Here is a 10,293-nt window from a genome sequence, read left to right as displayed (position 1 = left end):
ACTACTACGATGACTTACATAAAAGGCCATTACCACCTGACGACATGTTTGCTGCAAACGTCATATGGCTTTCGTTTTGACTACTGACTTTCGTTTCTGTTTTTGAATTCATTTTATTGTATGCGTGTTGGTATTCAGAGCAGCACTCATGTTGGTGTTTTCTTCAGTGTGTGCGTGCGTGCGTGCGTGCGTGCGTGGGTGTGTGCACGCGTGCGTGCGTGCGGGCACTGTGCCTTTAAAGAGCTCCGTGATGACGCGCGAGGGGCTGGTGTGAGTGCCGCAGCCGAATCAACCTCGCCTCTCTCGCGCTGCGTCGTACGGGCTTCAACAGCAACAACAAAAGGACTGCGAGGCGCTATCCGTGGACATACACCGCGCACTACACCCGTCAGGATGACAGAGAACGCCAAAACCCACGTTATTCTGCTGTCGTGTGGCAGCTTCAACCCCATCACCAAAGGACACATCCATATGTTTGGTAAGACGAGGCTGATCGAGATGTAATTATGATGGAGCGATGTGGTGCTTTTAAGACGGCCGTCCTGAGGACCCTTAATGATCCTGAACTAAAATGAATGAGAGCTTTACGTGTTAGAACAACACGGTTATTTGTGGTATGCTTTGACATACGTCATGGGTTGCTGTCCACCCGGGAGGTGCTGAAAGGGCGATGTCCGGAGTGACGGAGTCGGGGAGTGTCAGGGTGGGCAGGCTGTGTGGGCTATATCTCTGTTGACGTTTCACGTGGGATTCACATCGTTGTGACACGTCAAGCCTTCGTAGGACCTACTCTGTCGGATCGGAAGACGGGTTAACAGACTAAAACAGTTCTCTTTTTATAGCCCTACGAATTTACGAAACTTTGTGTTTATAGCATCGGCGTGGAGCGGTTTATATGCCAAAATCCCCCAGAGAACGAATACGAACACAAACGAATAAATAATGATTAGGCCCACATTGATCACAACCCCAGATATTTGGTCAGTTTTAGAGTAATCCGACATTAGGATGCTGAGAGACTGTTTCATAAAGTCTCTGCGTCACCTATAACCGAGAGAGGCACCCTGGTTGGCGGGTCACTGGGAGATAGTGAGCTACCAATATAAAAGCGAGAGCCGATGACCCCGCCATAGGCCTATAAGAACAAGACGAGACAACAAGTTAACCGCTGCGTAGCTTAATACGCGCTTGTTCGTGCGTGTGCGTGTGTTTGCGTGCGTGCGTTCGTGCGTACGTGTATGTGCAAATTGCTCATGACCATTAAACTCAACGGATCTATTAGGCCACGTTTATAAAGGCCTACATCTAGGCCTATGTTGAATTCTATACAGCGCCTTAATGAGGCAGGGAGAAAACCTCAAACACCACATCTATGCCTTCTGACCTACTTTCTCTCTCCCCACTCTCTCTGGTTCCATCAGTATACCTCTATCTCTATCCCTCACTGTCTCTATCTGTATACCTCTCTCTCTCTCTCTCTCTCTCTCTCTCTCTCTCTCTCTCTCTCTCTCTCTCTCTCTCTCTCTCTCTCTCTCTCTCTCTCTCTCTCTCTCTCTCTCTCTCTCTCTCTCTCTGTTTGTGTTTCTCTCTGTATACCCTTTTCTCTCTCTCTGTCTTTTCATCTCTCTCTGTCTGTCTGTCTGTCTCTCTCGTTCCCTCTCTCTCACTGTTTACATCTCTCTCTCTCTCCATCTGTATACCTCTTCCTCTCTCACCCTGTTCCTATTTCGATCTCCCTTTCTCTCTCTTTCTATTCATCCCTCTCTTTCCTCCCTTCTTTCTATCTGTCTCACTCCATCCTACTCTCTCACTCCATATCCCTCCCTCCCTATGTTGCCTCTTTGCTTCTCTATGCTGAAAGCAAAAGAGCACAAGCCCTGTTACTCATGCCTGGAGGCAGCCTGAGCTACATGTACATATTATTTACAAAGTGAGTTACATGACATTGTTAGTAACATTGTTAGTTACTGTAGTTATGGTTACATACACAGTTACATATTACAGCCAGAAACCCAGAAGGATGTAATGCAATATTAAATGTAGCTAAGGGAGGCTTTATAGCTTAAGGAAGCTGTGTTTAATGAAGTGAGATTTCAAACATGGACGCAACCCATCCCTACGGAGACTGATGCAGATGAGCTTTTTCCATTGCGCGGCCCGTCTGTCAAATTAATCAAATTAATGATGGCTTTCTCAGGCCTGGCCATGGTTCCCTGGCATGTCTCCATGGTTACCAACAGCTCAATGGTTCCCCGGGTTAAAAAAGTTCTTTGGACGCCAGAAGAATCCAGCCCAAGACATCGCAGCAGCCAAGTCTGCTGCTCAATGCTGCTCTAAACTGCTGTTGTATGCTGCTGTTGTAGATTGGGGTTGTAGGCTGGTGTAGGCTGTTTTAGGCTGGGATTGTAGGATGCAGAACCAGTCTAGACTGGTTCTGTAGACTGGGGTTGGGGGCTGGCGCAGGCTGGTGTAGACTTGGGTTGTAGTTGTGGCTTTTTGTTGTAGGCTGGTGTTGTAGGCTGATGTTGTTGGTTAGGTTGGTTAAAGGCTGCTACTAAACAGTGCTTTGAATCCAAGACAATCCAGTTGTGGGAGAGCGGGATTTATGGTCTGGAATTCATCGTCATGCAATTCAATGTCATTGTTGTCATGTACTAACACTCTGCTGTCTCCTGGGGGTGTTTGGTTGTATGTGGGATTGAATGTGGGATTGTGTGTGTGTGTGTATGTGTGTGTGTGTGTGTGTGTGTTTGTAGAGAAAGCCAGAGAATACCTTCACAAAACGGGCCGCTTCATCGTGATTGGAGGAATCATCTCGCCTGTGCATGACTCCTACGGCAAACCTGTAAGTACACAAAACACACACACATCTAATCCTGTAAGTACACAATACACACACGCATCTAACACACATCTAACCCTGTCTGTATGCAATACACATCTCTAACCCTTTCAATATACAATGCACACAAACATATAATCCTGTAAGTACACAATCACACACACGTCTTGTCAGTGGCTGTATACACAAGTATACACACCCAAATCTGAGGAAATCTTATGCACTTTACTGAAGGGTGCATGTAGACATCATGAATAATGAATGGTTACACGATTAAGCCAACAGCGATGAGTCAAACTGAGCTGGATCCATTTACATCCAACTTCGGATCTCATCTTTCATATAGAACAGGGTTTATAATAAACCGACAGATGGATAGGCAGACAGAGAGACAGACAGACAGTTGTCCTATAAACAGTGGGGGTTTTTTAACAGCTTGTTTTCCACACTCCATCTTCTCAAATTAATGCAGACCTTGTCCTAGTTTTGCTCCGCTGCTGCTGTGGGATAAAGATTGCATAGTTGCCGGAGGGGAAGCTAAATGATAATAACTGTGAGATACAGAGCATAGACGCTAGCAGAGAAGCTAACAGCTTTGAACTGGGAGATACAGAGCATAGACACTAACAGAAAAGCTAATTTCTAGGAGGTTAGGAAGGGCAGTAGAGAAATTATTGGTATTCAATGAAAAATAAACGGTTCATTAAAGGGAACCAAATCGACAATCCAGTTAATCAATTCAGCTTTTTAATCGATAAACCTGTCAATAACATCTTGAAATAATGTGCACCAGTCTGTGGTTGCACTAGTAAGCTCCCAATGTCCACAAGTATAAGAACTGTGCTTGTACTGGGCAACTCCCAGTGTCAGTTGAAGACTGTAGTTGTACTAGGCAGCTCCAATGGTCCACCAGGAGAAGACTGGGGTTGTACTGGGCAGCTCCCAATGTCCACCAGGGAAAGACTGGGGTTGTACTGGGCAGCTCCTAGTGTCCACCAGTAGACTGTGGTTGTACTGGGCAGGCTATATGATGACCTTCTGGTAAGATGACTTCCTGGTATGATGACTTCTTGGTTTGATGACTTCCTGTGTTTGATGACTTCCTGTGTTTGATGACTTCCTGGTATGATGACGTCCTATGTTTCCTGCAGGGCCTGGTGCCCAGTAAACATCGCCTGACCATGTGCCAGCTTGCTGTGCAGTCTTCTGATTGGATCAGGTAGATTACAGTTACCTATCAGATTGCATCCATATGACAGTTACCTTTTGGATTACATTCAGATTACAGTTACCTATTAGATAACATTCAGATAACAGTAACATATGATACCATGTTTGTATACTGTAATGGTTGTATAAATGTGATATGACAATCACATGTGCGTGTAGAGTGGACCCCTGGGAGTGCTACCAGCAGACCTGGCAGACCACCTGCAGTGTCCTGGAACACCACCGCGACCTCATGAAGGTAAGACACCAAGCTACATGCTAATTGGAAATATATGCAAAATATGCACTATGTACTAATATACACACATATATTAAATGAGAATGGGCCTACCTGTACTGGTCCTTCTGGGTCTACTCCAGGGTACAGTATCTGTTCCAGTACTGGTCCTACCGGGTCTAGGGTAAACCTCCCTCTCTCTCTCTCTCTCTCTCTCTCTCTCTCTCTCTCTCTCTCTCTCTCTCTCTCTCTCTCTCTCTCTCTCTCTCTCTCTCTCTCTCTCTCCAGCGAGTCACTGGGTGCATTCTGTCCAACGTAAACACACCCTCCTCTACTCCTGTGATTGGTCAGCCACAGAACCAGGCCCCACCCATTTACCAGAACCACAACAACTTGGCCAACAAACCCACAGCAAGTGAGTGCGCTCTGCATGGTGCAAAACCTGTACTTGAATCAAGACTCCATTACCCATAAGCCCCTATTACCTCTAGGTATGAAACTGTTCATTTGAAAGGACAAGAGATAGGAACCTATCGCTGATGTAAAGGCAGAGGCTTGAGATAGACAGGACTATGAGGTGACTTCCTGTCATGTATTCAGAGCTTCAATGGCCCCATGTGAGACAACACACCCTAATCCTACTCCCCCAACCGACCCAGGAATCACTACCCAAGTCCCTCCTTCCAGGCTCTGCCAGGAGAGCACAAAGGTCTGAATAGACACATAACAACACAAAATTGTATTGTTCCGATTTTTTTGATTTTTATTCTTGTATTCGGACAAGAACAAAAATTGTATGATGCAGATGTCTCGGAAGAAGTTATGAATATAATGATTAATCCGAATAGACAGTGGTAAAGTGTCAGGGTCAGCGACAAGGTAATTTGCGTGAGGCTGTTACTTTGAAGCCGAGCACATGTGTGTGTGGGTGTGCTTCCTGTCAAGTCAAGCTGCTGGGGAAGGTGAGCGAGAGCCTGGGGAAGATGTGCTGCGCCCGACCCAGCATGGACCGCTTCACCTTCATAGGTGGGACACACACAGACACACACACACACAACCAAGCACATATACACACACAGGCTGACAGTCCAGGCAGACTCTTAGAACTGGAGTAGCGACAAAGTGCTGCGTGACCCAGTTTAGGAGACGTGCACAGTAGCTCTAGGAATCAGAACACAACCTCAGCATTTATCATTTTGAACCATCATAGAACACTTTCTTCCTAATACAACACAGATTTCACCAGAACACAGACATAGTCCACATTTGGCTACCGTTTTATGAAATTTCCTTTCCCTCCCCCTTTCAGATGAGAACGCCAACCTGGGACCCGCCATGAGGTATGAAGAAATCGGTGAGTGGATCCCTCATCTTCCTCTTCCTCTGCCCCCAGTTCAATGAGACTCATTGATGCAATCCATCCATGAGTTCCTCTGGGTACCTTGTGCTGGGTCCAGTGTTGCTAGCATTCCCTGTTAGCCACTAGACCATTGTGTTTGTGTTTGTGGACTCAGTCAGATGTCTCCCTTGCCTGTATGTACATCCAGTAAACTTCTCCTGCGTGTGTGTGTGTGTGTGTGTGTGTGTGTGTGTGTGTGTGTGTGTGTGTGTGTGTGTGTGTGTCTTTGTGTGTGTGTAGAGTTGCGTATCCTGCTCCTCTGTGGAAGTGATCTGCTGGAGTCCTTCTGCATCCCTGGTCTGTGGAAGGACAGTGATGTAAGCACCCTGTAACTCCGCCCACCCCTCTAACCCCACCCACCCGGCCTGCCTAACCCCTCCAACCCACCTGACTCCACCCCTTTAGTGTCTTCCGTCTTACACAAAGGGCTGAAACCGTTAACATATTATTGGTGTTGAATGGCCACTACCTAGGGCAGCCTGCCAGCCTACCCAGTGGACAGAATCAACTGGGAGGCTGATCTATCCAGATGATCAAACATCTAGTGTGGACCCTCCTACTTGTGATGTCACTAATGGCTTGAAATTTTAAATGTTGTATAATGCCTGATCAACATTACACCTGGTGGTAAAATATAGGAACTTTAACATAGTATTCAATAGGCTGCTAATGTTTGTTTAACATTTTGTTGGCGTTTTACTGCTGGTCCATTCAGTGTTTTTCATTTTCTTTAGCATGGTTGCTTAGTTTATAGAGGCCAGTGGTTTGATCAGCTACAAATTTATCGGTACATGTTTCAAATCCAATCCGGGCAACCACTCGGATCGGATTTCAGTGTGTTTTTTAAATGACCATGTTACACAATAAACATCTGGATTTAATTTCCACATAATTGGAATGTTCTACTCCAGTTAGTTCAATATTGTCTGATCCAATCTAGTTATATGGAAATTAAACCAAGATATACTATACTATACGCAATTGGGAGGGTAGGGCTTTACCCAGATACGGGTCATTTCGGGACTAAGAGGTTATTCAAATTCATAGAATAGCATCAAAACAAACCATCGACATGTTGTCTCATGTGTAATAATCCCGGTCAGTTAGCATGTCTCACCTGCTGCATGGAGCAGGAGTCCGGTGGGCTGGAGCAGTAAGGGGTCCTTGTTGTCTCTATTCCCCCCCAGATGGAGGTGATCGTCGGGGACTTCGGCATCGTGGTGGTCCCTCGTGATGGAGCCGACACGGAGCGAATCATGAACCACTCTTCTGTGCTCCGCAAGCACACGGTCAGAGTTCACCCTAACCCCTAAACTCTGACCCAACCCTAGCCCCGAACCCTACTCAAACCCTAACCGCTAACCCCTGACCTCTTACCTCTGACCAAACCCTAACCCAAAATCCAACCCTAAACCACTCTTCAAGCACAAGGTCAGAGTTCGACCCAACCTCTAAAGTCTGACCCACCTCTAACCCCGGACCCTAAACCAAAGTATAACCCATTACCCCTGTTCGTGATCCACAAGTACAAGGTCAGAGTTCAACAACAAATCGCACCTAGAAGAGGGGGATCCTTAACCCTACCCTACATTTGAGAGAAAGTATGAATATAAATATGAAGACCAAAATAATGAGACACAGTAAAAAAGAGAGCGAGAGAGAGAGAAACAAGAGAGAGACACAGAGAAGAGGGAGAGATATAGAGAGGAGAGAAACAGAGATTAACAGAGAGAGAAAGAAACACACAGAAACGAAAGAGAGAAAGAGAGAGAGAGAGAGAGAGACTAGAAGGGCAGCTCTGGTCAGACCCTGTGTTTATCCTAATCTGATTAATCCAATTATTTGTAAAGGACTACTTTTCCCATAATCCCTGTGAAACACTAATCCCGTCCTTTAATCCCGCCGGCACTGGTGTCGAAAACCAATTAGAGAATAATGGCATCAACTTGGATTACGAATTGAGCGGTGAAGGACAGAGTTTCCAGCTGACTGCAGTATTTAAACACAACCAGTTTTCCTGGCTTCCCTCTGGTCCTCAAACTGTAATTTACCTCTTCTTTTTCACTCAGGAAAACATCATCATGGTGAAGGATGACATGAACCACCCCATGTCCATCGTCAGCTCCACCAAGAGCCGGTGAGTTTCACCTAGGGCTGTACGGTATGGACAAAAATTTATATCATGGTATGATTTGAGGCATAGACGGTACGGTATTATATCACGGTATGTTAATTTTATATTCTAATTTCGATATAAATGCTTCTGAAGGGGTAAAATACTGGTAAGGCAGCTATTTTTGTATTATTAGGAAAAAATTCACATAGTAGGCCTACAGAAATATTTTAAGAACATTTATTGAGCAAAACTGCAATAGAAAAAAATTCTAAATCTTTCTTTTTTTTTTTAAGTTACTTCCAGTATGGATAGTATGGATTTCTTTCTCCACTTGGTCACGGACCTTGCCATATAGTTTTGGCATCTCAATTTGGCTGAAGTGTGTGCGGGCAGATAACGCGTACCTGGGATCGAGTGTTTTGACCGTCTCTTTAAAGCCCTTTCTATCGACATTTTGAAAGGGAACCATGTCCTTAAACAGGTAAACAGTGACGGCGTTTGTTATCTTGTTCCACCGCTGGCTTTATTTGTCGTCAGGACTGGCTTTGGAAAATGCCTGCGGAAGCGATGTCTGAGATGCAGAGACAGCTTCACGCTACCAGCGTCTGTCTCGTACGGTGAATGAGAGCTTGTGAAGGGACTATTGCACAGGCTGCGCGCCTGCGTGCTTAGCATACTGCCTGAGAAGGCAGTATCGCTGTCAAATCGGTCCCTGGGAAAAGTAACGTTGCGCCGAATTGAAAAAGGAACTACGTTTCGTTACCATATTTTCAGTAGTTTCGCGTAACTTTACTTTTCATATGAAAAATTTACGTTACTGTATTTACTTTACTTACGGTCACACCGGTCTCACGGTATGGTCAAAATCCATACCGTAGCGCAAATTCATACCGGTGTACTTTCTATACCGTTTATACTGTACACCCCTAGTTTCACCTTTGACCTCCCAGACTCAATCAGTTAAAACTGCTGACACTCCTGTACCGTAACCCCTACATCTGATTTACCGACCGTTAAGCATTGTGTCATCAATTACTCGCTATGGTACCCTGGCTGTTATCGATCTAATTTAACGAATGGCATAGCGGTTTCTCAGTTGGTCTGCAGTAAATGCTGACTGTATGAAAGTACACTCTTAAAGTGAAGAGAGGATTTCTACAGCATAACCTGTAGGCATTCCTAGAGTAAGATGCCCTAACCTCTACCTGACCATGAATGTCTCTGAGTTCACTGGAGGTCCCTTTGGATAAAAGAGTCTTCTAAATCACTGATCCTCAACCAGGAGAATAGGTTGCCCAAATGCTAGGGGTGGCCTGAGCTGGTTCTAGGGGGTACTTCGCAATATGTAACATTTAAACTAGCTTGTAGCTTAAAATACCCTTGACAAATCTTTAGTCAATGCTGATCAATAGTGATTTCAATAATGTTGTTTCACAAAAACTATATATAACAAATATTAATATTTGTTATATATAGTTTTTGTGGTGGTAAATAAGAAAATTAAGGAAACATGGCTCTTTAATTCAAGTAAACTTAACCTTCGCTATAACATAATCATGAGGTCCGGTAATTACTGATCTTATTCCCGAGTTCGCATTGCAGCGAAAATCAAATTATCAAAAATAAAAAAAACATGCGCATATTCAAGAAGGTAAAGTGAATTGTCATTATTGTGGTTCTAAGGTGATTTGTTGTGTTGTCATTATTGTGATTCTAAGGTGGTTTGTTGTGTTGTCATTATTGTGATCTTACGGTGTATCTTAATGTGTTGTCGTGTCTCGTGGTAGGCTGGCCTTGCAGCACGGAGATGGCCATGTGGTGGAGTACCTGAACCAGCCCGTCATTGACTACATCCTGCAGAGTCAGCTCTACATCACTGCTTCAGGATAGGCACACTGCCTAACTCTGCCCACATTATCCTAAACCCCCTCTTATCTCCCAACTGCCAACCCTTACTAACCCCACCCACATACTGCGTGACCCTTCCCACCAAACCCCACCCACTCTCAACATCATCTCCTAACCCCGCCCATTCTAGCACCGACCCTCCCAACAGTCCGGCTGCCCGTTACATTGTGTGTCAAACATCCTCCCATGTTTGTTGTGCTGCGCCACTGACCCCAAAGGCAACTAAGAACTACACCTACCCTGAGCATTTAACTGGAACGCTACAGCAAAACTGCAACCAATACTAACCATTACACAAGAACTACATATATTATAACTACTCTAAGCAGTCACACTAGAACTACACACATTAGAACTACAACCACCAGGAACAGTTACACCAGAACTACATCCATAAGAACTACAACTACCACAAGCATTTACACCAGAATTACACCCATTAGAACTACAACTACAACTACAACAACTAGCCTGGTACCTTCTGTCTCAATGATATAATCAAAAAGGCAAAGATTAACCATCAATATGGCTGACTTTGGTCCTCAAAACCATATAGTGGCATACTAGTTTAGTTATTGTTG

General features: G+C 44.8%; 1 protein-coding gene across 1 annotated transcript; it reads left to right on the top strand.

Annotated features, from left to right (window-relative positions):
• Positions 1-323: 323 nt before the first annotated feature.
• nmnat2 (nicotinamide nucleotide adenylyltransferase 2) lies at positions 324-10,047 on the top strand. Its single transcript, XM_084480427.1, has 11 exons — positions 324-478; positions 2,757-2,845; positions 3,994-4,061; positions 4,232-4,310; positions 4,578-4,704; positions 5,235-5,315; positions 5,599-5,643; positions 5,929-6,005; positions 6,876-6,977; positions 7,758-7,825; positions 9,592-10,047. The coding sequence occupies exons 1-11, from the start codon at positions 394-396 to the stop codon at positions 9,692-9,694; spliced, it is 924 nt and encodes a 307-aa protein (XP_084336553.1). The 5' UTR covers positions 324-393; the 3' UTR covers positions 9,695-10,047.
• Positions 10,048-10,293: the final 246 nt, after the last annotated feature.

This window comes from Micromesistius poutassou, assembly GCF_964030765.1.
Source record: "Micromesistius poutassou genome assembly, chromosome: 16".
NCBI lineage: Eukaryota > Metazoa > Chordata > Actinopteri > Gadiformes > Gadidae > Micromesistius > Micromesistius poutassou.
This window is presented reverse-complemented; position numbering and strand designations above follow the sequence as displayed.

Excerpts from the sequence above, each read along its gene's own strand:
- nmnat2 (XM_084480427.1), top strand. The coding sequence starts at position 394 with ATGACAGAGAACGCCAAAACCCACGTTATTCTGCTGTCGTGTGGCAGC. Across the intron at positions 2,846-3,993 it reads ATGACTCCTACGGCAAACCT|GGCCTGGTGCCCAGTAAACA; the intron begins GTAAGTACACAA and ends TGTTTCCTGCAG. Across the intron at positions 4,705-5,234 it reads GGCCAACAAACCCACAGCAA|TCAAGCTGCTGGGGAAGGTG; the intron begins GTGAGTGCGCTC and ends CTTCCTGTCAAG.